Consider the following 27,739-nt stretch of genomic DNA (forward strand, 5'->3'; position numbering starts at 1 on the left):
ACAACAAAAACAGTAAAAAGCATTTATATGGTAAATTAGCTATAAAAATATCAATTTTTGTTATATTTTATAAAGCACAGAATTATTAAAATAGTTAAGCGCTTAGTCTTTAATAGCAGGCTACTATCAGCCCATACTCCATATTTGTTCAAACTTAGACTCTAATACGCTCCAACAGCCTGAACAAACTGGTCTATGTCGCCGACGACCTTCTTCTCTAATTCAAGCTGGAGAGCCTTCAGTTCACTGTCGTCGACCTTGTGCGTATGATGAGATGGCGCCCGCACGTCCGAGCTTCCAACCAAGTGGTACTTCTTGCCAGACTCCAAATCGCCCTTCCCGTAATTCTGGTCGAAAAACTCCTCACGCTTAATCTTGCTCAGCTCGTCCTTGAGCACCTTCCGGCGATGCTTCTCAGCTTCCTTGTTGGCCCTTACATTGGCGTTCACCTTGGCCTTTTCGAACTCCCACTCCCCCTTCACCCTGTTTTTGGCCTTTTTAAAAAACCTTTTTATCGATTTCTCCCCCGATTTGGCGTTAAGAGACTCCGTTCCGCCAATTAATGCCAGTATTAGCAGGTATATGGTGATCACTTTCATTTTTAGTCGAACTTCATACACATTATGGTTTATATACCCTTAACTTGCTATTTGGAAATTTTAAAGCCAAATGTGTGAGAGACTGCTAACCAAAAGTGAGTTTTTGTCTAAAGGCACCCTGGAGCAGATCGAGACTTCAAACTACACTTTTCGAGTATTCCGCGAGGAATCCTGCAAATAAAGCCCTAAAAACCGCAAACAAACGCAAATGGAGTGGAGTTGGGACCGTACACTTACGTAAACCTGAAATTCCTGGACTCGACTTCGCGGGAAACGCAGCATGGCGGCGCCAGCTGCGACTGGCCTCTTAAGACGCTATAAATCCCCAATACACGTAAGTAAACAACAGGGGACCGTGACACGCACCCCGAAGAGTTCGATCTAAATAACTCGCGTGCATTAGCTATTAAAACATTAGTTTACGCACTGTGTGTTGGTGGCGTTGCCCAGGTCGGGAATCGGCAGCGTCAGAAGGTCGAAGTTCTCAAACTTCTCGAGCTTGAGCTCCTCGCCGGACCCGCCGGCGCTCGACGCGTGGCCGCTGCCGCCGGAGCTGAGGGCGCCGCCCCTGCCCATGATGCCGCTGGAGACGAGGTCGCCGGCGCCGACGACGCCGCTGGCGAAGGGCACCGAGGAGCCGCGGCCGTTGAGGAGCAGGCTGTCGGCGCGCGAGTGGCCTCCGGGGGCTGCGTCAGGACGCCCTTTGGCCTTCGGCGGCCTCCCCTCGCTCGGGCCGTGGGCCTCGCCAGGGTTGCCCGCGTCACGGCTGCCCGAGCCCCTCGGGGCCCCTCCGTTCCTCAGGCTGTGGAAATCGCCCCCTGGCGCCGCCTCCTCGTACTCGTCGCCGTAGCTCTTGTACGGTATCGGCACGCTCAGCATCTTGATGATGTCGCTGCTGCTCGAGGCCGCGATGTCGTCCGGGATTGGCTGGAATAGCAGCGAGTAGTTGCTGAGCATCCTGGAGCCCAGCGCCTCCTGTGCGTGGTGTGCGTGGCGCCTCAGGCTCTTCGACTCGAGGTTTCTGCAGCGCTTCGAGAGCTGCTTCGCGTTCGGCAGCGGGTAGTCGAGGTGTCTGTTTTTTTCGTTGCGCAGCAGCTTACTTTCGAGCTCCTTTTCCATGAGCTCCTTCTTGAACTCGTTTTCCAGCTCCCTTTCCAGCTTCTCCGACGCGTCGTCTCTGTCCCCCAGGTCCTCCTCCGACTCTGCCTGGCTCTTGTCGAGTAGGTAGTCGTCGTCTCTGAATGATTCCAGCGTTTCGTCGATTTTCTCCTCCCTCTTCGCGGAGTCGTACTCTTCCAGTGACGACTGCTGATTTCCTGCTGACTCCATTTCGAGCATTTCCTGCCTCAGCTTGTCCACTATCTGCTCCTTGTAGTCTATTATTGACTGCATCGTGCCGTCCACGTACTTGTACCTTTTGCAGTAGTGGACGCTCTTGTGCCCTGTGTCTTCCCCTACTGCCTGTTTTCCTCTGGCTGTAGTCGATGTTTGCTGGCCTTGGTGTCCTCCTCTTTCTACTGCGTCGTCCATCTGCCCCTTGCTGTATTCCTCCGATCTCATGCTGTTACTCCCCGAGTTAACGCCTTCGTGCGGCTTTCCGTAGTACTGCTTTGCGAAGCTGTAGAGCACTTCCAGCAGTTCATCTCTGTTTACCACGTCAGTCTTACTTTCCGTGTCGTGGTGCGACGTTGTTCCCACTGGCCTTTCGTAACTTCCTGCGCAGTTGCTGTACATGCTTCTCGTTCCGTAGCTGCTTCCTCTGTTCCTTTCGTAGCTACTGCTGTTTCTCGTGCAAATGCCGTACCTTTCTCCTGGGCCATTCGTGTACCCGTCGTAGCCGTTGATTCCACTCCTTCCGTATGCGCTGTACTTCGTCCTCTCGTACATGCTTCCTCTGCTGTTTCCTTGCGAGTATGCGCTATTCGGACTCCTTCCTATGTGTGCTGACGACCGTGTTCCGTACGTCCTCGGCGCACTTCTTTCGTAGATCGCCTCCTCCGTCTTCACACTTTCCGAGCCCGATCTTTCGTTGGAATTGGTCGCACTGTCGTTGCCTTCGTCCAAGGCCATGGCCTCGTCTGTGTTATGGCCGTTATCGGGGCCACCTGCCTCCTCATGGCCGCACTCTGCATCGCGAATTACTAGCCCATTACCCCCTGCATCGCCATTTACTTGTCCGTTGGCCACAGCATTGGCAGCTACTTCCGGTGCTACTGATCCTTTTGTTACTGCTCCATGTGGCAACATACTGTCTGCAACGCCAACTGCTCCATGTGGTAGTACACCGACCGCGGGTACTCCCGGTAACACACTGTCTCCTTTCGCATCACTGGCCTCAACACTACCACCTGCTCCTCCTGGCAGTCCCATACCTACCGCCTCAGCATCCACCGCAGCGCCTTTATTGTCACCGGCCTTCTCCTTCGCTTGGAGTTCTACTGACTCGGCCTCGCCGTTGTCAGGACCCTCCATGTTCTCGTCCACGCTCGTGTCGTGGCTCCGCGAATCCCCGTCTCCTCCGAGGCTCGTGCTGGCGCTTTCGTCGTTGCCGTTCGAGGCGTTTTTGTTGGCGGCGGTGCCTCCGTCGTGGGAGCCGTGGCCCCCCTCTGCCTCCAGTTCCACTCCGGCAGCCCCTATGGTGCCCAGCTGCAGGCCCAGGCGCGGAATGTCCGACAGGTTCGGTATCTGCGAGGCGAGCCTCTTGTACATCCGGGCGAATCCGCCCCTCGTGCTGTCGCTCAGCGTGTCCTCGAGGTCCCCGAAGGTCACCAGGTTGTCGAAGATGTCCTCCTTGTTGAATCGGATGCTGTGTCGGCCTGCGTACCCCCGGTGTCCCTCCTCGTGCTCCCACTCCGTCTTGTTCGCGTACGCTATATTGATGTTTCCGTCCTCCTTGAAGAAGACGTTGTCCTTGTCCTTGACCACCAGGTTCCCCTCTCTGCTCAGTGCCTCGTTTGCGAGCGCACTCAGTCTTTCCACCTCGCTATCTCTGCCTCCGGTGTCCTCTTCCACGATGTCGTCGTCCTTGATCATGTTCATCCTCTTCAGGTTATCCAGGAAGAGTGCGCTGTGCGGGAGTTCCGTCGCCAGCAGACTCGTCAGGTTGTGCGAGTACAGCGTCATTCTGTTTTTCAGCGGGTGCAGGTTCTGACTCGTCGGCTTCACGTTGAACTTGATGACCTCCGCGTCCTCGTCGTAGCTCGAGATGTTCGAGACCATGGGGGAGATGTGCATCCTCCTTCTGCTCGACAGCCTTGCTTCCTCGTAGTACCTGTTCGTGTTCGTCGGCGTCCTCATCGCGTCACTCAGATACGCCTCTTCGTATGCTCTCTTATGTGCTTCCTCTGAGTTCTTGTGCCTCCCTCTCCTCGACGTCTTATACCTTGGCTCATAGTACCTTTCTCTTTCGTCGCGAACGCTTCTGTACTTCTCCTTCGCTCTGTACCTCGCGTCTGCGTACTTCGCCTTGTAGTTTTCTCCCACCTTCGTGCGCTCCCTCGACCCCTTAGTGCCCACTTCCTCGTACTTCATCTCCTGCAGGTACCCCTGGTAGTTGAAGTCCGAGTCGTTTGAGAAGCTCTGGTCTGGCGAGACTGAGTTTAGTGGCGTGCTAGGGCCGTTGATGTCCAACGCCCTCTGGTCTCCCATTTTTTCCGGGTATATCTCCTCCGGTATGCTGCACGCGTTGTGCGTCGGGTCCCAGACGTTGAGTGCGCACACCCACGTGTCCGGCAACTTTTCTGTGTCCACTGAGAGCGGTATTCTTCTCCACTTTTTGCAGTTTTCGCACTGCGCCCAGTTTTCCACTGTCAGCGGCGGCAGTTCTCCTTGATTTGCCAACTCTGATGCGTCCACTGTTTGCGCCAGTGCTTCGTTTTTCGGTCTTACTGGTCTCTTTTTCCTCCCTCTCGTCTCCTGCCTCGCCTTCAGCTCACTCCCGTACTTCATCTCACTCGTGTACTTCCCATCCTTGCCGTACTCCATTTCTTCCACGGCCACTATTCCACCCTCCTGCTGCAGGTCGTTCTTTGCTCCGATGTTGCCTCCGACGTACTCGTTGCTGGTCAACTCTTTTCCGTACTGCAGTTCTCCAATTCCTCTCAGCTTACTCAGTGCTCTCAGGTCTCCCATTGCCTTCAACTCATTGAGTGTCCGCAACTCACTCAACGGCTGGTCGCTTGCCTGCAGGTACTTCTTGTACCCCAGGTCATTCGTTTCATTTATGTCCAGCTTGCCTGCGCTGTTAACGTCCAGCTTCGTTATGGTCCCCAGGTCCAGCTTACTCAGCGTGTTCGCGTCAAGCTTACTCAGGAGGCCCGATTCCGGGTTCGTTATTGTGTTCATGTCCAGCTTGCTGAAGTCGTCCAGGTTAAGCTTATTCATGCGCAACCTTGACGACCTCAGGTACTTTGACGGCATTTCAAGGTGACTTCTGTTCAGGTCCAGCTTTTTCGAGAGTTCTCTGAAGTTGAGGCTTGTCGAGAGGTCCTGTCCTTCCAGCTGATTCTTGTACGACATTCCGTTTATTCTAAAGTTCAGGTTTTTCTGCATCGCTCCGTTTCTCTTGCTGTACCTCGTCAGCATGTTCCTTTCTTGCTTCTGCTTCGCCTGCTCCATCTCCGACCTCATTGCTTCCGTGTCGCACGGTATGTCTAGCTTCTTCACGAGCTCCTTCAGGTTTGTCGGCGTTTCCGCGTCCTCCAGCTTTATTGGGATGTTCAGGTCATCTATGTCGTAGCTGACCTTTTCCGGGCCAAAGTTCGGGTCCAGTTCTATTGGTACGCTCAACTCCTTGATTAAATCTGAAGACTCTTTGTTTTGCGATTCTTCTCTGGCCTTTCCGGGTTTTACCTCAGATTCTGTGTCCAGATCCTTCGATTTCACTTTATTTTCCTGGTTCATCTCTTCTTTATCGTTTGAATCTGGTTCTATTCTTCTAATTAACGACATACTTCGGTCTTTTGTTTCACTTTCTTCTTCATTTAGACTTTCTCTGTGATCCACATTTATGTTTTCTATGTTTATGTCATTTTTTTCTTTTTCTTGACCAATATTGTCTTCGTATTTTGAGTCTATTTCCTTTTCGGCCATTTATAAATAATTTCTTTAAAATTATCATATATATCTGGTCACCATTTATTGCTTTTGGTTACCTGTCCGCGCAAGTGTGTTTCATAAAATAATATTAAATCTTTATTTAGAAATTGTGAAATTTATCATCTTCCAGGCTCCCATATAATCACAAATTACTTATTAATAATTAGTTATATATTAATAAATCTATGATTACCAGAAACTTAGCACGATGATGATTTTTTACTGATTATTTTTAAAATTAAATCTAACTCCTCCACTTCATTTTCGGCGTGATAAAAAAATCGTCCGCCCCCATTACACTATATTACTTTTCTTAATTATTTTAGTGATCTATTACCCGATTGACCTTTAAATTTTTTAAGGATACTAATGTTGTTATATATTTTAAAGAATTGGCTAGTAGAGACATGTAACACTTATAATATTTATTGGCATTAGAACAAATTTGACTTTTTCATTACTCTTATAAATTCGCTTTCGTTTATCACTCCGTCTCCGTCTCTGTCTGCTTCTGTTATCATCTAAATATTGTTACTAGTTTTCTTTTGTACTTGGTTTATCTCTTCATCTGTTATTATTTCTCCCAGTTCCTCAGCTACTCCTTTTAGGCTCTATATTATCTTATTAACACATCTAACTAACTTCAAAGTTAATTGTTCCTGTGCTAGGATCTGCAAATAGCTGAAACGCCTTTGTCATCTCCTCCAATGGGTCTCTTTCCAACTATTGAACAATTAGTCACTAGCCATCTTAATCACGTGGGTATCAGCTATCTAATTCCTCGTAACCTTTGTTATTACCACTCTTAGACTTAAGTGTATCTATTATCTATGCTTTGTCTAACTATGTGATACAAGTTTCGTGCTCATTAGTGAGAAATAGTCTTCGTATGAAATGGTTCCTGATCCATCCTTGTCAGCCATATTCATCAATGAGCGAATCTATGGTGAATAAATTACACAAACTAGCGGGCTTTAATATAGTCTACGTAGTTCAAAGCAAGTTAACTTTCCAAAATAACAGATATTTAAGGACTAAAACCAACATCTTCCTTGGTAGGATCGAATCCCAGGGCCTTCATAACAACCTTCAACTCCTTCGCATCAATTCGACCTAAACACATGATCACGTCTATATCACCTAATACTCTACAGATCAGTGTATATGAATAGAAATATTTAAATATATCTTTGTGCATCCAATATATAGGGAGATTGCTGGAAACGTGTGAATATGTGAACGGTGAAGGGGTAAAATACCAGATCCGGCAGTGTCGAATAAGTCAAAAGCTTCCTTAACCTCTGATTTTTGATCCTCTGTCAATTCACGCCTCTTTCTAAATGTATGTGTGTTGGTATTTAGCGGAGAAAGACGATTAGAGGTTACAACAGGCCTTTTTAACATGTTGTTAGTGAAATAAACATGTATAAAAATAATTTAGAAGATTTAGTACAAAAGGTAACAAAATATTACAACATTAGACAAAAAAATACTAAATACAGAGCACACAACATCAAAGTTGTGTGGGTTTACACAAGAGGAATAATTATTAGTTCTCCGTTCCTTAACTTTTTCTTCTGTAATTTTTGCAGGAAAATTTCATAATCAACAGTGATATATCAATTGGTAATGGTCTGAGTAAATTTTTACTTGACTATCTAGTAAATAAATTAATCCTTAACACATACAACGCACTCACATCGCAAGCATTTAAAAATTATAAGCAATCTACAGATAAACCACTACACACTGTATTAAAAAGGCCTACAGGCATATAGAAACATAGATTAACCAAGTTACAGATAAAATAATTACACTGCGTCGTTAAATATCGACTTTTTAATTAAGAACCGACACAGATCCAGATCATTGTTGTAGCTTAGCTTCAAATTGAACTGATGTCCATTTGCGACGACGACATTGACAAACTGTGACTCCAAAATGCTAGAATCGTCCGTAAAGTACTTGTGCAGCATCGGCTCGTAAATCAAGGAATCCATCACATTGTCGTAGGCATCTTTGATCAACTTGTACTTAAACGCCTGGGGAGTCTGAACAACATAAGTTTTGGACCTGTCGAGGGTCTTGGAGACGATTTTATCGTCCACCAACTTTATGGTGTCAGCTGGCCTGTAAGCAGGGATGCAAGCTCCGTATTTGACAGTGTTTTTAATCAAAAGATCCAGATCGATTAGTTTAATGAGAGGTCGAGCTCCGTCATGAATTAAAACAAGATGATCGTCTTTGGTGTGATCCTCCAAGTGCCTGAGAGCATTATATGCGGAATTACAGCGTTCAGGTCCAGATTCTACAAATTTAATAAACTTGTACCGAGCTTCCTCGTCATTTTCTATGTCCTTTAAGTCCAAAATAAAATTTTTAGAGCTGAAATCGTACGCGAATGTGTGAATTTTACCGAAGGGATAGTTGTCTATCAGATCCACAGAGTATCCGGGAACGTCCATTTTTTCACCATAATTAGCAATAAATTCACGAGATTTGACTATCATTTCAACGATTTTGGAAAACCATGGCGGTTTGGAAGAGATAATAATTTCAGAAACACTAGGGTTGTGAATGAGTTCGGAGAGAGAGTAAACAAACAGTGGTACGTTATATATGTGGATAAACTGCTTCGATTTCGGCACCCCTTCGGGAATATAGTATTTTCCCTGGGGGTACTCTGAAAAATCATAGTTGAATCGGTTGCCAGACCCACCGCACAGCAGGATGGCCGTGGCTTTAACTTTGCCACTGTCTGAGTATGTGTTTAATTTAACATTAGAAATTCCTGTGGGATCAGATATATGACTACTATATTTGTGCTCTTCAGCTCCAAAACGTAAAGATTCCTCGAGAATATGCGATTTTGATTTCCTCCTAGTTCTTGAGGGGTCGGATTCCTTGTCTATACTTAAACAACAAACATTAAAATTAGTGTAACATTTAGAGAGTAGGTATAAAATTGAAATTATACATATGTGTGAAACTAAACCTGAGAGAACAGTCATGAATAATTACTTATTATGCTGGTTGGTAAAAAGAGATGAAAAAAACATTAAACTCAATTGTTACTTGTATCATAGCAAATGAAAATTAAAATATTTAATAATTACAAAAACTTGAAGTTATAGAAAGCTAAATATTTATAATATATGCCAAATATTATTAAACCGATATGGGGAGATGTTGTTTACGAAATTAATGTAAAACGTTTACACATTTTATAAATAAACAGCTCAATTGATGACATTTAATATTTCCAATAACTCTGAGTAATAATATTTGGTGTGTGTCCGTGAAAAACAATTAAGTTACTGCGGACATCATGGAGGAGAGAATGATTAAACAGTAAATTAGCAGTCTATTTGCCAGACACATTCAAACTAACAGTGTAAACAACTTAAGAAACACAGTAATATATAAATGTGTATCATAAAAATCCACAAATTTTTTCAATAATAACTGTTGTATATGTAACATTAAGAATGAATTCAAAATTTGTAAACTACTCAATTTTTATATTGATATTTAAAATAAGCAACGTTTTGTCTCTGTATCAGACAAACATGTCAAATTTGAGGGAGTTGTCCTCAGAAATATTTAAAAATATAGGCAATGTAATCATAGACGCCTATGATACGCCGGGCACCGTTTACATAAAACAGCTTTTTAACCACACCGTCAATCACGGTCTCAACAACTGTAGACAGTGCTACACGCACATTTTTAACATGGAATATCCCAGGATGTTATCATCGCAACTATTTGTAAAGCCGCAACACTCAATAAAGCTATATCGATTTGCACTAAATAAGCGCAAACAAGCCAAAAAAAATAAACATAAGACCAAAGCACATCACACTAATTATGCCACAGCTGCCAAAAGCTACAGTTATTTAAAATGGAAGGCAACTGATCAGTCGGAAAAGCTACAGCAGTACCTGCTAAACTTTGAAAACAGCCAGTACTTTGGGGAAATAGAGATAGGGACGCCACCAAAGAGCTTTGTCGTCGTACGCAAATACACATATATTACACATAATAGCAGATTATACTAATTGCAGATAGTTACAAGAAATGTTGTTACTACAGCTACCAACGGGAATAATAATGATTTAGGTATTTGATACTGGATCAAGTCAACTATGGGTTCCGTCCAAACTATGCGTCAAGTTAACAAATAATTAAAATAAATTATTGGAATTTATTTGCTAAACGTAACTGCGTAATTAACAATATGTTCAGTGAAAAATCCAATGGGTGTAACAGGCATAGGTTATTCGACTTTTCGAAATCCTCAACCTATCAGCCAATGATGAAAGGGGATGAGATATTGAGCGAATACATACGTTACGGAACAGGAGAATGCGGTATTGAATATGTACTTTCCTGTAACATAAAACTATTAATTGATAACATGATTAATGTGACTTATTAGTGTTGACACTGGGATTTGACAACGTGAAAATAGGATCGCTGTAAGCATGAGATCATTAATTAATGTCACATAGAAACGTTAAACACCAATCAATTGGACTCTCAGTGCTGGAAAGTGAGCATCCGTTTGGAGACTTGCCGTTCGACGGACTAGTGGGACTGGGATTCCCAGACTCGGAGTTGAACGACTCAAAGCAAATGACTCCAATATTTGATTCAATAAAAGATCAGGTATGCCTGTAAGGATTACATGACGGTTTAGAAAGTTCTAAAAAGAAACCTGATAGCATTTTACATGTCAAAGGACGTGAAGCAGTAAGTTGGAATACACACTGTTATTTGGCGACGAATTGTTGAATACTTGGTAATGTGGTCTTCAGGCCTGGCTTACTGTCATTTGGAAGCATAGACCCGAAGTACGTCCTACCAGGACATAAACCATGGTGGTTTCCAGTAGTCAAAACAGGTAAGATTGGCCGAAACCATTAGCTAGATGTGCATAACATTGGTTGGACATTAATATTAGTTAGATGAGATTAATAGTAGCTAGGTACAAATAATATAAGTACTAGTGGTAAATATTAACTGCACCAATTAGACTACTGGGAAATTGAAGTGGATTCGCTATTTGTCGATGGAAAAAAGGTGCCATTTGATAAGAAGTACCACGCAGCAGTGGATACGGGAAGCAGCCTAATCTCAGGACCCTCGGAAATAGTAATACCGCTCCTGGAAAAAATAGACGTAAAGGAAGATTGCTCAAACATAAAGGAGCTGCCAAGAATATCGTTTGTGTTCACAGACGTGATGGGAAGGAAAGTTAAGTTTGACCTGGACCCGGAAGACTATGTGCTCCAGGACGAAGTGGAAAAGGTATGCGCAATGGGAATACTGCCAATGGACCTTCCGGAGACGAGGAAGCCACTGTTCGTAATTGGAGCGAACTTCATAAGAAGGTACCTGGCGATATTCGACAGAGACCAGATGGTAGTGGGACTAGTGCCGGCGTCGCACCCGGAAGATAACGCAAAGGAGCAGTCAGGATTAAAAAATAAATTCGGAGGAATAGACGGTAGGCAAATAGTTAACTAGACTATGTTAAAAGGTTACTAACAGACGTGATAGATGGTATTAATAATAACGCAGATCGACAAGAAACAATGAATTACGTGTACGCGGGAGTGATTATACTAATACTGCTGCTATCGATAGGATACTTTGTAATAAATACGTATCCGCCACCAACAGAATAAGAAATGTATAAATAAAATTTAATGTGTACGAGTATAAATTAATACAAGTCAGTAGCAAATCTAAAAAATAAATAAGATATAAAAAAATATTTAAAAAATAAGTATTGGTGGGTGAGATTCCACTAACATGAGAATAAAATACAAGTAAGTTAAAATTGGGTGGGGGACACATGAGAAACGAAACTAGTATTTAAGTTTTAAATAAAATGAGTGGAAGGCTGATCAGCATTACAAGAACGTTGCGGTCGTCACTGACCACAAATAACTGGCACAATCTTGGCAAATTCGCCACCGGCGGAAACGCTCAACAAGAAATACACTGGAATAGCCTTAAAGCAAATGATTCCAACGTGACAAACGTGATAGAAAACACTAAGAAGGAATTAGAGACGCTGGACTGGGCGAAGTGGGAGGAAAGAATATCACACAAAAACATACTGAGCCACATGAAGAGCACGTACACAAGCACTATGAAAACGCTGGACAGAGCGTTGTCAGACAAAGGAGAACCGCCGTACCTGAAGGAGGGGTGGGAAACATACGAGGAAGTTAAGCAAGTGTGCTCGGAAGCGACGAAGGCGGCGGACAAGATAATATCGGACGGAATCAAGGCGCTGTGGATATCGCAGCACAATCCACCAACATGGAAGGTGGACACTAACGAGGTGAGAGATAGACACCTATGGATAAAAGTAGATAGGTAAAAGTAGACATTGTGAGCACGGAAGAGTGTATACGTAGAGCACAGATTAAATGTGTATGTAGCATAGAACTCATAGTAGATAATAAAGGATATGTTAGAATAACTAAAATAATAACTGTAGTGGCTTGAGAGTGACCAGTACTGGCAAGCGTTCGTGGAGAAGCACGCAATGTATTCGCAATCAGGAACAAGTAACGACCCAGAGTCACCATCGGAGATAGAGGTAATAGAAGATAAATAGAATAATTACACACTAATGGTTAATAGATAAATAGATAGATATATATAAAATAACAAATCGACTAAATAAAATAGAGATAAAACAATAAGTAAATATTAAATTGATCAAGTCAAATAAACATATAAACCAATAACATAAATAATAAATTGGCTAAAACAAATAAACAAATAAATATTAAATTGACCAAGTCAAAAAACAAATAAATAAAAACAAAAACATAAAAATATGTAGGCTGTTAAAAATAAGTGGAATCTAAACATGTTCAAATTTAACGAAAGAACAGATACGCCAATGCTCTACGACTATATGCATCATAACCCATCCTGGGAGTACTACGACATAAACAGAAAACAGTTCTTTGAACACATGGAATACTTCCTGCTGAGAACAGGAGAAGATTTTAGGAACTTCCCAGACGTGCCAAAATGGAAATGGCTAACACACATTGAGGATATGAGATTTAAGCAGTTTACAGTGGAAATGTCAAGAAAACATAAGAAACAAATCGAAAAATTGAGCAGATATGAAAAGACGGATTTAGGACCAGAAGAACACGAAAGTGAAGAGGAAGTTAATATGCAGCTGTTATTAGGAGAAAAGAATGACACTGAGAAGGTGTTAGCAAGACTATTAGGAGGATACGGGTTCCTAGTGGATCCATTGGTGCCAATACAGAACCTATTTCAACTTAGTTACGTACTGTCGAAGGACAATTACAGCGCACACAAGAAGACGAAGGTGTATAGCCTGGGAGATGACGTGCCGTACTTGTACGTGTTGCCGCACGGAGACGGAGTCAGTGAAGTGGCAGATCGAGTGACGAGCACAGATGGTGCAAGCGAGGCAGTCACGACGACAGCCAGGGCAAGTAGCGTAGACAAGGGGCCAATGTACAGCTTGTACAGCCTCATGGACTACCTAAACTTGAGTAACGTAAAGGTTAACCCGAGTTACGCAACAAGGCTGCAACTTAAGTGCCAAGTAATGCACGAGAGAGGGCCGAATTGGTAAGTAACGACAGATATTAAGCATTAGAATTAAAATTAGATAATTAAGTAGAAACAACCACAGATAGTGCCACCGGCTTTAGAAAATTGTAGATATTACAATTTTCTAAAGCCGCTAACACTATGCACGTAGGCTGAAACTGCAAAACGAAAACACCGGTGAAGCATTTTTGAGAAGGCTTAGGTACGACGAGCCACTTAAGCCAATGTTCGAAGAGTACCTAAAGGAGCTGAAGGAAAAACTTAGAAACGCAAAAGAAGTGCCAGAGTCAGAATGGAGTAGATCACTACAGAGAATAGAAACATTAAACAATGATCTAGAAAGTGAATTAAGTAAAGCAGAAGGAGGAAGTAGCAGTCAAGAAGAAGTGGGTGGAGTAACACCGGGGAAAGTTAGAGTGGAAGGAGTGGAGTTGAAGCACCTGGCTGAAACGAACAACATAGTAGTGAAGGACAAAGAAGGAAACAGAATTAACACGAGTGTATTAATAGGAAACTAGAGTAAATAACACAAATAATATAATAAAAACATAAATATATAAACAGTAAATAATAAACAAGTAAACAGAGGAATATGAATATAATTAGTAAATATAAGGTATAATATAATAAAAAGATGATTAAAGTAAATATTTATGAATGAAACTAAGTAATAAATAAATATAGTAATAATTAAGTAGATATAGAAGATTACACACAGCCCACTAAAAGTAAAAAGTAAATAATTAGAATAAAAATAATGTAAAATAGATGGAGATAAAGAAAAAAAAGGAATGAATGGAAGTATTCACATATTTAAAAAGAGTAAATAACATAGAAACACTTAATAAATTGGTAATAAAAATAGAATCATATACACCAACATTGTTGAAATACATAGCACTGAAAACAATCAATTTTAAAAATAAAAAGGATAAAAAAGAAAAAAATAAAGAAAAGGAAGTGGAAAGAATAGTAAAAGTAATAGAAAATGAAGTAAATAAAGAAAATAAGAAGGAATGGTTACCATCAGAAGTAGTGTCAATGATGAATTTATTTTCAAACACACAAAGAGAAATAAAAAAAGAAACTAGAGAGTTTATAGAAAGAAAAATAGAAACAATGAGAAACTATAACATGTACGACATAGCACAAGTGCTAAAAACAAAAAAGAGAATAAAAGTGAGAGTGAACGTTGAAGAAATGAAGAAATATGTAGAAAAAAACATAGAAACAATGTTAAAGGAAGCATCAATAGTAAACATATACTCAATGTTAAACGAATTATCAGTAAACGGAGTAAAATTGAGCAACAGAGTGATGAAGAAAATAGTAGAGCACATAGAAGAGGAAGGAAGGGAGCTAGAGTTTAAAGAATTGACAAACACATATAATTCACTAAGTAGACACGTTCAAGTGGGTACTGAGAAGATGAATATAGGAGAAGATGAGGAGAATGCGGTAGAAAAGGTGGAAAACATGATTGAAACGCTGTATAACAAAGTACTAGAGCATATGGAGGAGGGAAAAGATGATTTCGAAGGAATAGTGGACGTATTAGACGGAACAGTTAATATAATGAAGATGTGGAGCATGAATAAAGGTGAAAACAGAGAAAGAAGGCAGAATGGGTCAACATCAGAAGGAAGGAGCGCTGGGCAAGTTGAGGACCACAGCAACGAGCAGCTGCTGAGAAGATGCGAAGCGCTGATAGAGAGGCTGAAGCAGGGCTTCAACAGCAGTCTGGAGCCGAAACTAGTAAGAATACTGTTGAGGAACGTAGTCGCACTGAGGTACAACGACGAGGAACTCATGGAAATGATAGTAGCACATTATAAAAACACGCACGAAAAGTGGAGTTTACAAGGTAATTGGAAAATAAATAGAGAGGAAGAGCAGATAGAATAGAGTATAGATATACACATATATGTACAGAATTGATAAAAATTAATATTTAGGTAACATAGATCTCCTTAACGCAATAACACACTTTAAAATGGGAAAAAATGGTGTACTTTTTAAAGAATTTAAAATTGAAAAATGGATAGAGTGTGTAAAAAAATATAAACAAATAATGAAAGAAAATCATATGAATCAAATATATGTAAATTTAGCAATATATAAAGGAATAGGCAAAGAAGAAGTAATGGATTTCATAATAAGAACAGGATTAGTGGGAGAAAAAGAATTATGGACAGGAATGATGATAAGTAAAATAGATGATGAGTGTAAATTAGAAAAATTATCACTGGAGTCGCTGAATGTGTTAAACGCAATTAGAGTAAAGGTGGAGCCGGAAAATATAGTAAGTGAGGATGAACCAAATGTTGGAAAAATAATAGAAAAGTTAAAATATAAAAAAAATAACAATTTAAACTTTGTAAACTTTTGTAATTTTAATTTTGTGTAAAAGTATCTGTGTTGATAGTCATTAAAAATAAAATAGGCGTACACTTTATAAATAATAAAAACAGTAACTAAAATAAATGAAACCAGTAACTAAAATATAAAATAAAAATAAAACAAATTGAATGAAAAAATAAGTAAACATGGATCAAATCAACTTTAACGAGGAGCGGATGAAAGTAGGAAACAAGGTACAGAACTTAAAAAATAAAAACACGTAGAACGCAGAAGATGAGGAAATAAAGAGACAGTAAATAATAGATATTAACAAGGGGAGGAATCCATAAAAATAAATAGGAACATGATGGAGGCGAGGAGGATAACGCTGAGGTCAATACTGACCGTGGAGGCGCAGGAGAGACGTAAGTTGCCACAAAAGAAGATAGTCGCTGTAAAAATAACGTACAGTGAACAGAATATCGAGCGTGAAGCCGGAAAAGGCGACCTTGATCGAGAATTACGTGCTCCAGGTGGGTGAAGAGGCGAATAAAAACTAACAGAAGTACTCGAGGACGCCAACGAAAATATCAGACGAGCAGCTAAAGCAACTGATAGAGGTACGGTAGGATATTAGTAGGAAATAGTGAAGAGAGGCCAGAGAACAAAGCCAATTGCTTAAATAGGCAGTTGAATAGATAAAGAGGCCACTAGATAGTTATAAGTATGGCATATATTAATCAATATAGTGTTTATGGCAATTAGATAGATAATGTGTTGATATATAAACAGGCCATCACGAAATCGCAAGCTAACACATCAACAATAAGAGTAAGTGGAATCAGAGATAAACTGGATCAGATTCAAAGGAAAAAATGGGACAGTGATGAAGAATACTGATGAATGTAAAAAAAAAGTGAATACAAATAATGTAATAACATTTGGTGTGTGCTCATGCTAAAATAGATGAATATATATGGTGTATAGGGTATGGGTGATAATGAAGTCAAGGTAAAGTAAACGGATCAAATTATAATAAAACTAAAAAATAAAAAAAATAAATTTGTGTAAATTAAAAAGGTCAAAATAAAAAAATGATCAAAACGTGAACAAGTAAAAAAATTAAAAAAGTAAATAAAAGTATAAAATAAATCCACAATTCAATATAAAAACGGTATTAAAGAGTAGGTGTATGTGTATAGACTAAAAAAAAGTAAAAAAATCGAACAACAGAGTCTAGAATCCAAGATGGGGAGAACCAAAAACAGTTCCCCATTCATAAATCAATATTTGTTCAGATATTTGTTTTTACGGAGAGAACTCTAAGGAAATTTATACAGTTTTATTGTAACAATAACCAACAAAACAAAACAAAAACCTGATAAATAAATATAAGTCAATTACCTGACAAACCAATTAATTAAAATTAAACTTATGCAATTTGAAAATTTAATCCAAATTATATTAGAAAAAATTGTATAATTAAAACAACAAAAGCTAAATATATATAGTATCAATACGTTAACAAAAATTCGATAAAGATGGAAGTTGACTACCTCAACCTAGATCCTCGCGAAGAGGCCAAGAAGCATAAGTTGAAGAGACTTGTGCAGGGGCCGAATTCATTCTTCATGGATGTTAGATGCCCTGGATGCCTAACGATAACGACAATATTCAGCCACGCACAAACAGCAGTCATCTGTGGAAGGTACGTCAATACACAGAATGCATAGAATATTCTCTAGTCGTTAAGTAGTATATATAATAGCGATGCTACGTCGCTAATATTAGATAGGTATTCAGCCTAGAAGCAGCCGAATGGGCGATTTTGCAAACGGTTGTTGGGCATTGAATAAATAGTAAACTAATCACTGTTTAGCTGCAATATCGTCTTGTCCGAGCCCACAGGAGGCAGATGCAAGTTGACCAAGGGATGCTCATTCCGTAAAAAGGTGGAATAACCAAGTTACGAATGCTCATCGCAACATTTAACAAAATACTGAATATATATTAATATTCACAGTACACAGTAGTCAAGTATACATTAATGAGTGAAGTAGATATAAATGTGTGAGAATTAGGTGTATTAAGCCCCTGAGTGGCATAAAGTAACATGTAGGGTGACGTTGAATAAATAGTCAATAAATGAGGAAAATTTTACTAGAAATAGTAAATGTGTATACATAAAAAGGTATATTCTATGAATTAAAAGTAATAATAAAGAGGAATATACACATAAAGGCTAGAGTGACAATCTAGGCTCGTGTGTACATAAGATTAATAGACAATTAAAGGTGAATTTGTTATGAAACGTATACTAACAAAGCAGTCATACATAAATATAAACACTAATATATACAAGTATATAAAAGGAGAATAAATAAAAAATTAAAATAAAAAAATAAAATAATACATTAACACAAAGTAGAAGAATAAAACAGAATAAAATTAAAATGTACTATAAAGATAACGATGAATTGTTAGTGGAACATTTCCGACTACAAAAGGATATAAACGGTAACTATTACGAGTGTTAAATATAGTATGTGTCTTATTAGTTAACTGAATAATGAGTGCATAATAGCTATAACTAAAAAGTGAATGTGCTGATTAGTGTGTAGATATTCAATCACAAATAAGAAAGTTAGAAAAGACGAATCAGTTGCTAGACCACCAGAATGAAAAGTTGAGATCGGAGCTGGAAAGTAAAAATATAATACCAAGTCAGATTGAGAGTAGCAACAGTGGAATAACGAGGCTGTTGGATAAGACGTACCTGGTGAAAACACTGAGTAAAGCATCTGAAATATGTGAAGTGGCAACAGGGGAGATAATAAAGCATGCCAAATACGTGACAAACAACATAATCAGTAACCTAAACACAGTCAACACCGCGGACACGACCATATTGGATAACTTGAACAACACCATAGTAAACAGCTTTAACACGAGTGTACTAAACAACGCCAATAGTAACCCTGTTAACGCCCTAAACACTAGTGTGTTTAGCAGTGCAAGCGGCAACGCAATCGGAAGTAAAAATGACAAGGTTACAACCCTGAAAAACAATATACTGAACAACATGAATACACACAGACAGGATACGTGCAGAGAAAGCACTAGCAAGGATCGATTGCTCGTCATGGAAAGTTTCAACGACTCGGAAAAGACGAACAGTATGCTCGACTCAACAATAATAAGCAATTTGTCAAGCAACGAGTCGCTAATGTTGTCTGACGAGGAGTACACGCAGGTGCATCACACAGGACAGTACCAATAGGGAGTAATATAGTGTGTGTGTAAGTTACCCATTAAAGTACGTTCCAGTATTGTATATTTACCTATATTCTTATTCAAAATTGTATAAAATAGTTACCATTCTAATTTGAATGATTGCCCTTAGTTTTAAGGCTATTATTTGAAGTTACATTCATTTAAATTGAGGCTATTTTGTGATTACATTGGTTTAAGTTGAGGCTATTATTTGAAGTTACATTTAGGGTTATTTTGTGAATTTATTATATTAAGGCTATAACTTGAAATTTATACTATTTAATGCTACCGAGATTAAAATACGGTTATCATTGTTGGACATTAATAAAAACAAGTATTAAAATATAAAAATCTGCTTAAATCACTGTAATACTATAAAAATGGGATGGATCGCTTAATAATGTGTACTTTTATTACAAAAGAAAAAGGGGATATGTTTTAAAAATAACATATATATTTAATTTTACGTTAAATTAAATCTTTCGAATTTAATTTATAAGTGACGTAAAGACAATATGGTACATACAAGCTATCGTACAGTCGATGTGAGTGAGTGATGTAGACATAGTTGTGAAATACTGACTACGTCAATAGCCTGATTGTTGTGTTGTACCAGTAGATAGCGTATCCAACTACTAAAGCCACTAGTAAGAGGAACCCTCCTACACTGCATCCTATGATCAACCACCAATCTGGTCCTGGAAGTGGCGGTGGTATCTCCGGATCCACCCCTGGTCTTACTGGATCGGTCGGTGTTGGAGGTTCAGGAGGAGGTTGGGATACATCGGTAGTTAATATTTGGTAAACCAAAATTTTAAGATAATGTAACTCAGTGGTACATTTTGTTTCATTATCTATTCTGGTGAATTTATCTTTAAATTTTCCCGCTTCTAGTTCTTTCCATTCTTTAAAATCTTCTTTTAACGTAAAGTGGAATACTTTAGCAGGTTTATCTTCACCATTTTTATAAATTGCGATTAAAAAGGGTTTTCCATCATCCTGTTCTCCCTTATCTTTCGTTTTATACTTTAAATAAAATACTTCAACTTTCTTAGTTTGGATTGATGATGGTGAGAAAGAATCAATAGTTATTGTTTTTCTTTCGAATAAGATATTAAGCTCCTTTTCAACTGTAAATTGATGTGTGTACTTATTGTAAGAGGTTTTAGTCTCAGTTGTAACAGTTGTACCACAAGTGTAATTGGATTTGTGTTCAATAATGACTGTGTTGCAATTATAACTTTCTGCCTCTTCTTTAATTTTTTTCAATGCATTCACCCGTGATTGCTGGTCAGTATAAACAACTTTTTCTTCGGCCCACAAACAACCATCTTTATCTTTTCTCTTAATGCCTATTGTTTCACATGAATTAATAAACTCAACGAGTAATGCCATATTATCGTCGTGTTTTTCATCAAGTGACACCTTATTTTTCTCCTCTTTTCTAGCAAAGTATACTATAATGCCATTAAAGTATAATTTACTTTTTACTTTCTCTAGAAAATACGAATCTAACTTATTTTTATCTCCTGAAGATGAAGATTGGCATCCATTTTGAACAAAGCTGTCACCGGTTCCAGATTTATGTTCAGTATTAAAATTAAATAGACAACTTCTGTTTAAAACAGGGTGTCCTTGATTTGGTATGAATACAAGTCTGTAATGTATGCCATCTATTGCCCTTGGGAATACTATAACTTGTGAAGTTGGCTTATTTCCTTGATCAAATTCTATTGTTCTATCCCATGCAAAATTCTTGTACTGTTGCTTTAAAAGTTCTACCAGGTTTGATGAAGCATGTTCTGTTATGTTTTTAGCCCAATCCCATCCGACTTTTCTTAGTTTATCAATATCACAGTGATGTGTGTCTTCCTTTTCTCTAACAAACGTAATGGCAAGCGGTTTATGAGGTGCTAAAACTGAATAATAAACTTTGACCTCTTTGACTACATGGGATTTTACGGTAGGTGAACAGTACGCGAAGATATAAGAAGCTTTAGTTGCTATTCTTTTACTGTCATATATGTAAATATCATAAATCATATCATTCGGTTTCCTAACGTCGATTTTATGGGTAACAACTTCAAAACTATCACATTCTGTTAGTATTCCTTTGGTAGAGGTAACCTCGTATCTGTTATTGGCGTCTATGCTTTCGCCATATTTGTCATCCTTAGATTCTAAATAGATGTAGAGGTATGATTGACCTAATCCCATCTTGTTATGGCTATTTACCAAGATATTGATGCGATAAATACACGAAATTTAGAGTTGCGATAATATCTCATTTTTACAAAATATAAGGTATTATTATACATGGTTATTTTGGTCAAAAAAGTTGTTTAAATCTCATTTGTTAAAGCTCATAGACAAACAATATTGTACAAAAACAATTAAAGCAAATCCTCTAGGATTCTACAAATACTATAATACATTACGTCTATTTAATCGCGAATATGCGATTAAATGACCATTATGAGTGTGAATTACGAATCTAGAGGTAGTCAAACCAGCACCTCACTGGCGACAACAAAAACTGTCATAAAACCATCATGAATGAGTGTATATATACTATTTTTACACAAATATCAATATTACAATTTATATAAAGTCGATTCAACCATGAAAAAGTTCATGGTTTCAAATCGGCATTGTAGAATCTAATAGTTGGTGTGTCTTAATAGTATGGATGCCACATATCATCATATGAAAGTTGATGGAACCACAACAAATACATCAATTATATAACATTTATAAATTCAAATTGTTATGTTCGTTTATGTTTAATCATTAAATGACTAAACTCGTTAAATAATATTTAGGTGCTCTTGACTGACCCCGATGTTTTCATATGGCTTGATTGTCAAATATTTTTATTAGTAACATGGATATTAACTATACTTTGATTTATTGTTTGTATAGGCTATTTTTAGGTTATTTATAAATAAGTTATTGGATATGATGGATGTTATTTGAGTATATACAAGATTATTATAAATAAACATGGCTAACACATATGTTATAAAACTGCATTGGATTAGAGGTGAGTGATATGTTACAGGTGTTGAATCGTGTTTTGGTACAATTGACAATGTGTTACAGGTGTTTACAGTATAGTACAGTGAAATATGGTACACAAGTGAGAGTAAACAACCTGATTGTATAACCTATGTCAAGAGCCTTATTGTTGTGTTGTACCAGTAGATAGCGTAACCGATGGCCAGGGCAACTATAAAGAGGAATGCTCCTACACTGCATCCTATGATCAACCACCAATCTGGTCCTGGAAGTGGTGGTACTGGATCAGGATCAGGCGTTGGTCTTACTGGAGGGGGCGATGTTGGAGGTGGAGGAAGTTCAACTTCATCTGGAGTTGTTAAAATTTGATATGCCAGCTTTTTAAGATAATATAACTCCTTAGTACAAGAACCTTCACTAGCTATTTTATTTACTTTTTCATATAATTTGTTTACCAAATCTTCCCCCTCGAGGGGTGTTTGAGTTCCTTTTTTGTTGAATTTAAAAGTCACCCACTCTTCAAACTTCTCTTTATAGTTAAAGTGATAACCTTTCTTCTTTTTTTTTTCTCCGTCTTCATCAATTATAATTAAGAAAGGTTTTTTATCTTCTTCATTACCATCATACAAATAATACACCTCAACATTCATTGCTTTCGTTGGTGAATTGATTGGACCTATTTTTGGAGTTGTTCTTTCAAACAGGAGAACACTGTTCTTAGATTCTCCAAACGTGTGTGTATGTTTTTTGTATGATGCTGTAGTCTCTGTGTTAACTTGTTTAACACCAAGGTAACTAGTTCTATCAAGAATGACGGTGTTTATATCATTTCCATCGGCTGTTGATTTAATTGTATTTAATTCATTGGTTAAGGATTCATACGTAGTGTAATTGACTTGTTTTTCTACCCAGTATGTACCAAGCTTATCTTTTCTTTGAATGTGAGTTTTATTTTTAGATGATATAAACTCCAAAAGGAATGCTGAATTTACATAGTGTTTTTCTTTAAGTGATATTTCTTCCTTTTGGTCTTGTTCTTTAGCGAAGTATACTATGATGCCATCATAATATACTACCTTTTTAGTAACTGACTCCAGAAAATAAGGATCAATTTGATTTTTAAGACCGGTAGCAGAAGTTTGACAACCAGCTTGAACAACACTATAACCAACTCCTTTTGTTGGTTCAGTATCAAACGTAAATAAACAATTAACATTCAAAACAGAATCATTGGAACTAGGTAGAAAGATAAGTCGGTAATTTTTATCATCAATACGCCGAGGATATACAATAACGCCACTAGTTAATTCTTTTCCGTCCATAAAACCAATTGTTCTTTTCCACAATAACCTTTTTAAATATTCATCCAACTGCTTTACGAGATCACCTGAATATGTCGTTATGTTTTTGGCCCAATCCCAACCGGCTTTCTCTAGTTTACCAATACCACAGTCATAAGTATCATCTTTTTCTCTCACAAATGATATGACTAGAGGTATCATGGGTAGCAAAATTGAATAATAGGCCTTGACCTCTTTAACAACATGTGATTCTACGCCAGGAGAACAATAGGCGAAGACATATGAAGCGTTTGAAACGGTTTTCTCATTGTCATAAATGTAAATATCGAAATTAGTACCTTTACCAACTTCATATTTTATCGTATGTGTGACCACATCATAATTTATGGACTGAGAAGCTACTGCTTTCGAAACAGTAACCGTATAACCATCTCCCGAATAAGTGGTTTCATTTCTCTTTAAAAAAATATTAAGATGGGATTGACGTGCACCCATTTTTATATATAGAGAAAATGATGCGATAAATCTAAGTTACAGTATTTAAAATTGCGATAAAACCTTTTATAAAAAGTAGAAAATGTATTTAAACGTTAAACGACTCAAAAAAACCAGTCAAATCACATACTTGAAGGCTATAGACAAACAATATTGTACAAAAACAATTAAAGCAAATCCTCTAGGATTCTACAAATACTATAATACATTGGGTCTATTTAATCGCGAATATGCGATTAAATGACCATTATGAGTGTGAATTACGAATCTAGAGGTAGTCGAACCAGCACGCGGCTGGCGACAACAGAAACGCTCATAAAACCATCATGAATGAGTGTATATATACTAATTTTAAATAAATATAAATATTACAATATATATCAAGTCAAATTAAACAACAAAATGTAAACATTTCCAACCAACATAAACTATAGACTTGGAGATGATATATGGAAAATATATAACTATAAAGAACGAATAATATAACACACAGAATAAAATACGTAACATATATAAAATTAAATTTTTACAAGTGAATAATATCCCATTTTGATGATTAAAATTTGTATAAACAGATTATTATGTAAAATCTCTCGCCCCAGTCTATAAATTTTTATAAAAATGTTTAAATTTATCTTTATTAATAGAGAGAGAAATGAAATGAAATGCTGGTTTTATTTATTGAATAAATATTCATAATAAAGAGACTTTGAAGTTAATAACAAATGTTTTTAATTGGAGTGAAATGTGTGTATTACTGTGTTTCAAACATCAATTGCAAACAAGTTAATCTGTAACAGAATAGATATTTTACTTTGAAATCTTTGATATTTATATGAATTTCCCTCATATCCAATAAATATATTCATTAAATCTTTTTATATAAACAAACAACTAAACTCGATAATGCGGACTTACATATAAGATGAGAAACCAAAAAGTGTATAAATAGCGTATATTTATATTAAATAAAAAATTAGTTTCTAGTTGTGGCACGCTGCAACTTCTTAGGAACATTGGCCCTTGATGAATGAACCTTCTGCTTGTCAAAGGACTTCCTGTTCTTTTCCTTGGCCTCACTCACAAAAGCCTGCTTCACATTCTAAAGAAAATTTATATTGTGTAAAAATAGTAACATATACACTATCAATAACAGTTAAATAAACGGTATTATACAGTAACGATCTATGGTTAATGGGATAAAATGTAACTAACCAGTTTTGGCGCGGGCTTAGTCGCCTGTGATCTCTTACTCTTTAAATCATCTAAGGATAAGCCAACTATAGCCTTTTGCGGCCTAGCTGTCTTCTTTGACCTTTTTCTGTTAAACAACTCAGTTTGGAACTTCTTGTTGGCTTTCCTCCAAGCCTACGAATTATTAAGTGTGTCTAACATCATATAGTCATACCAAATCGTTTATTAGCTGTCTGAATAGCTGTATATCTGGAATTAAGCTTATACGAATCTAATGGGGAAACGTACGAGATTCCATTTGAGCTTTGCAGGCTTCACCTTCCTCTTATGGAAGGCTGCAGATTTACCATTGAGGAAAAAGTAGACCTTTCCGTCCCTGGCGACAAACTTTTGACCACGACCGGGGTAAACCCTGTAATCGGTGAAGGAGCAGTGCTCCGTTTTAATAGTTGTGGTAACAGCACTCATCTTCTACGATTATTTAGAAACTGTCAAGTTTAATAAGAATATTGAAAGATGTTGAGCAATTAATAGGGTAATTATGGACCTAATGAGCCCAAATATCGTGTATAATATTTATGGAACCAGGAACTGAATGTAAAAAAAGTATTACCAATTTATTTATATATAAATTTGGTAATCTATATTTTTGGATAAATTATAACTACTCGAAACAGGGTTATGAGTTATAAAAGTAAATAATGAAGCTCATAATGAACTTCTACACCCCACCCCAAAAGGGACAGGAAGCCTACCTGTCAAAGGTCAAGATGGCACATACGAACCCATAATTTGTAACAGTTGTGCCACACATACGTTAAGCATAAATTATTAAACAGATACAGAGAGTATCAGCTGACCTAGACACGGAATCCGTAAAGTGTACGCTGGCATCAAGCAGATTAGTGAGTATCCTTGTTGTACATGTTTTAGTTATTATACATCTGTGTGACCCGGAGAGGTGAATGGAATCCAGGCGCCGCTCTGCCTTGCTCATTCCTCGCGCAAATGGCGGCCGCGGTCTCCGCCGACGGTGTTTGAGAGTAGCGAAGGCGCCGCAACCCCAATCTTGGAGCCACCCAGCCGACAACCCCCGCCTACTTGCTAGAAAACTGGTCAGGGTCGAACTTGACCAGCTCGCGCTCCTTGTACCTCTTGTTCTTAGGCCTGATCTCCACAGGCGTCCAGCTCTGGAAAATGCTCTCCTGCTTCACCTCGTCCTCCTTGTAAGTCGAGACGATCCCGAACTTCTCGAAGTTGACCCGGAACATCTCCTCGGGGGTCCACCCGCTGGCAGACCCCGGAGCCGAGCCGTGTGCGCTGCCGACACTGTGAGAACTGTGCAGGCGCGCGTTGCCCCCGGCGCTCCCGCCGACGCCCACGCTCCCCGCCGACGCTAAACCGAACGTGATCTGGTTAATGTTCGCCAGCTTCAGGTACCTCTGGTAGGCCTCGGGGAACTGCGATGCGTACTTGCCGCCCTGAAAGTCCTTCGAAAACTCAATGATCTTCTTAATGAAGGGCTTCACCTGGAAGGTCGAGAAGCGGAGGTAGTGAATGTTCTCCAGCTGCCGCAGGTGAATCCACTTGAACTTGCATATTTCGTAGTCCGAAAACGACTTTAGGCGCACGTTGTCGTCGACGCCCGGGATGAGAAACAACTTGAGGTTCATGTCGTTCTCCACTATCTCCAGGTAGAAGTCGCCGTTTATGCTCGAGTTGAGGTCCAGCCCAGTCTCCTCCTGGATCTCGCGCGCGGCGCACTTGGCGTCGTCCTCCGCCTCGTCGCGCTTGCCGCGCGGGAAGCTCCAGCTCTTGCTCTTGTAGGACTGCACGAGCAGCACCTTCTCGCAGGCGGTGTTGAAGATGATGCCGCCGCGCACCGGGATCTTCTTCGCGTACTCGCGCCAGTTGCTGATCATGTTCTTGAGGTCGTTCGTGGTCACGAACTTCTTCAGGATCGGACAGTCGCGGCAGATGAACTCCAGGAAGTCGCTGAAGCTGTACGAGGGGAGTTCCGGGTGCCTCACCTGCCACTTATCGCAGTACCACCAGAATGCCTCCTGGAGGTGGAAGGGCAGGTGTATGTGGTCCCTGAGCACGTCCTCCGGGAGGAGTGTGATGAACCTGCCGTAGCAGTCGAGGAGAGCCGATTCTAAAATACTGGACTCTGATTCGCTTAATTCCATTTGTGTGTTTGTAGAGTTACGCAGCCTTTTTGAAGCCGATTTAGTGCGTTGTAGAGCCTGATCTGCCCAGTAGTATCGAGTTTTTCTTTACACCCTTCTAAAGCTAAAATCGCAGGTCAAAGCCCCTGAAACTACATTAACGTTATGAGTGAGTCTGAGTATAATTGAGTAGAGCAGTGAACCAGATAAAAAATCATGGAATCCAGCGCAATCTTACAATTGGAGAATAGGTGTTATGGGTTCTGGGCATACTAGGCCGATAGGATCAAAAATTGAATTTAGTGTACAGTTATATTTATTTACAGTGAAACTACAGCTTTTGTGTAACTTTTTGGGCTGTTAACATTTTTTTAAAAATACTTTTCACATCACACCACTTGGTAGTGTCTCACACAGCGGTTCACTCGCCTTTGTTTTCCATCCGTCTTATTCCGACCACAAACTAGTTTAATAACTGATAAAACTCATTATTAAGTAACAACTTTTGACCGACGACTCGTCGTTAAGTCCGTTGTTATGAGTTGTGGAATCTGTGTGTTCAAATCCTAGTTATTTCCTTCAACTATTCAATACCTCTTCCTTAAACTCAATACACAGTATATCTATG

General features: G+C 39.1%; 14 protein-coding genes across 14 annotated transcripts; 7 read left to right on the top strand and 7 right to left on the bottom strand.

Annotated features, from left to right (window-relative positions):
• Positions 1-161: 161 nt before the first annotated feature.
• Positions 162-599, bottom strand: TOT_030000805 (conserved hypothetical protein; the record flags this gene model as incomplete). The annotated part of the gene is made up of 1 exon (XM_009693548.1): positions 162-599. The coding sequence occupies one exon, from the start codon at positions 597-599 to the stop codon at positions 162-164; it is 438 nt and encodes a 145-aa protein (XP_009691843.1).
• Positions 600-1,013: 414 nt separating this feature from the next.
• On the bottom strand, positions 1,014-5,690 carry TOT_030000806 (predicted protein; the record flags this gene model as incomplete). The annotated part of the gene is made up of 6 exons (XM_009693549.1): positions 1,014-2,070; positions 2,206-3,129; positions 3,274-3,515; positions 3,579-3,903; positions 3,997-4,659; positions 4,759-5,690. 6 exons carry the CDS (start codon positions 5,688-5,690, stop codon positions 1,014-1,016), a joined length of 4,143 nt encoding a protein of 1,380 aa, XP_009691844.1.
• Positions 5,691-6,130: 440 nt separating this feature from the next.
• Positions 6,131-7,100, bottom strand: TOT_030000807 (centrin; the record flags this gene model as incomplete). The annotated part of the gene is made up of 6 exons (XM_009693550.1): positions 6,131-6,217; positions 6,248-6,307; positions 6,339-6,419; positions 6,551-6,637; positions 6,742-6,809; positions 6,956-7,100. The coding sequence occupies 6 exons, from the start codon at positions 7,098-7,100 to the stop codon at positions 6,131-6,133; spliced, it is 528 nt and encodes a 175-aa protein (XP_009691845.1).
• Positions 7,101-7,507: 407 nt separating this feature from the next.
• Positions 7,508-8,707, bottom strand: TOT_030000808 (2-C-methyl-D-erythritol 4-phosphate cytidylyltransferase; the record flags this gene model as incomplete). The annotated part of the gene is made up of 2 exons (XM_009693551.1): positions 7,508-8,604; positions 8,692-8,707. 2 exons carry the CDS (start codon positions 8,705-8,707, stop codon positions 7,508-7,510), a joined length of 1,113 nt encoding a protein of 370 aa, XP_009691846.1.
• Positions 8,708-9,265: 558 nt separating this feature from the next.
• On the top strand, positions 9,266-11,389 carry TOT_030000809 (aspartyl protease precursor; the record flags this gene model as incomplete). The annotated part of the gene is made up of 9 exons (XM_009693552.1): positions 9,266-9,712; positions 9,819-9,871; positions 9,945-10,069; positions 10,138-10,177; positions 10,211-10,367; positions 10,399-10,451; positions 10,517-10,602; positions 10,735-11,208; positions 11,229-11,389. The coding sequence occupies 9 exons, from the start codon at positions 9,266-9,268 to the stop codon at positions 11,387-11,389; spliced, it is 1,596 nt and encodes a 531-aa protein (XP_009691847.1).
• A 206-nt stretch (positions 11,390-11,595) lies between these two features.
• On the top strand, positions 11,596-13,840 carry TOT_030000810 (conserved hypothetical protein; the record flags this gene model as incomplete). The annotated part of the gene is made up of 4 exons (XM_009693553.1): positions 11,596-12,054; positions 12,214-12,315; positions 12,565-13,340; positions 13,474-13,840. 4 exons carry the CDS (start codon positions 11,596-11,598, stop codon positions 13,838-13,840), a joined length of 1,704 nt encoding a protein of 567 aa, XP_009691848.1.
• Positions 13,841-14,363: 523 nt separating this feature from the next.
• TOT_030000811 (conserved hypothetical protein) lies at positions 14,364-15,227 on the top strand (the record flags this gene model as incomplete). Its single annotated transcript, XM_009693554.1, has 1 exon — positions 14,364-15,227. One exon carries the CDS (start codon positions 14,364-14,366, stop codon positions 15,225-15,227), a length of 864 nt encoding a protein of 287 aa, XP_009691849.1.
• Positions 15,228-15,868: 641 nt separating this feature from the next.
• TOT_030000812 (uncharacterized protein) lies at positions 15,869-16,562 on the top strand (the record flags this gene model as incomplete). Its single annotated transcript, XM_009693555.1, has 7 exons — positions 15,869-15,916; positions 15,947-15,975; positions 16,023-16,087; positions 16,134-16,195; positions 16,226-16,282; positions 16,455-16,493; positions 16,524-16,562. 7 exons carry the CDS (start codon positions 15,869-15,871, stop codon positions 16,560-16,562), a joined length of 339 nt encoding a protein of 112 aa, XP_009691850.1.
• A 641-nt stretch (positions 16,563-17,203) lies between these two features.
• Positions 17,204-17,623, top strand: TOT_030000813 (40S ribosomal protein S27; the record flags this gene model as incomplete). Its single annotated transcript, XM_009693556.1, has 2 exons — positions 17,204-17,370; positions 17,542-17,623. 2 exons carry the CDS (start codon positions 17,204-17,206, stop codon positions 17,621-17,623), a joined length of 249 nt encoding a protein of 82 aa, XP_009691851.1.
• Positions 17,624-18,115: 492 nt separating this feature from the next.
• TOT_030000888 (conserved hypothetical protein) lies at positions 18,116-18,942 on the top strand (the record flags this gene model as incomplete). Its single annotated transcript, XM_009693557.1, has 3 exons — positions 18,116-18,179; positions 18,284-18,546; positions 18,712-18,942. 3 exons carry the CDS (start codon positions 18,116-18,118, stop codon positions 18,940-18,942), a joined length of 558 nt encoding a protein of 185 aa, XP_009691852.1.
• Positions 18,943-19,517: 575 nt separating this feature from the next.
• TOT_030000815 (hypothetical protein) lies at positions 19,518-21,223 on the bottom strand (the record flags this gene model as incomplete). The annotated part of the gene is given in 2 exon segments (XM_009693558.1): positions 19,518-21,162; positions 21,171-21,223. Coding segments are annotated over 2 exon segments (1,698 nt in total).
• Positions 21,224-21,410: 187 nt separating this feature from the next.
• Positions 21,411-21,683, top strand: TOT_030000816 (hypothetical protein; the record flags this gene model as incomplete). Its single annotated transcript, XM_009693559.1, has 2 exons — positions 21,411-21,473; positions 21,603-21,683. The coding sequence occupies 2 exons, from the start codon at positions 21,411-21,413 to the stop codon at positions 21,681-21,683; spliced, it is 144 nt and encodes a 47-aa protein (XP_009691854.1).
• Positions 21,684-24,725: 3,042 nt separating this feature from the next.
• On the bottom strand, positions 24,726-25,411 carry TOT_030000817 (60S ribosomal protein L24; the record flags this gene model as incomplete). The annotated part of the gene is made up of 3 exons (XM_009693560.1): positions 24,726-24,851; positions 24,965-25,117; positions 25,232-25,411. The coding sequence occupies 3 exons, from the start codon at positions 25,409-25,411 to the stop codon at positions 24,726-24,728; spliced, it is 459 nt and encodes a 152-aa protein (XP_009691855.1).
• Positions 25,412-26,040: 629 nt separating this feature from the next.
• On the bottom strand, positions 26,041-27,132 carry TOT_030000818 (uncharacterized protein; the record flags this gene model as incomplete). Its single annotated transcript, XM_009693561.1, has 2 exons — positions 26,041-26,263; positions 26,339-27,132. 2 exons carry the CDS (start codon positions 27,130-27,132, stop codon positions 26,041-26,043), a joined length of 1,017 nt encoding a protein of 338 aa, XP_009691856.1.
• Between the last annotated feature and the right edge of the window lie 607 nt (positions 27,133-27,739).

The sequence above is a fragment of the Theileria orientalis genome, chromosome 3 (genome assembly GCF_000740895.1).
Source record: "Theileria orientalis strain Shintoku DNA, chromosome 3, complete genome".
Lineage (NCBI taxonomy): Eukaryota > Apicomplexa > Aconoidasida > Piroplasmida > Theileriidae > Theileria > Theileria orientalis.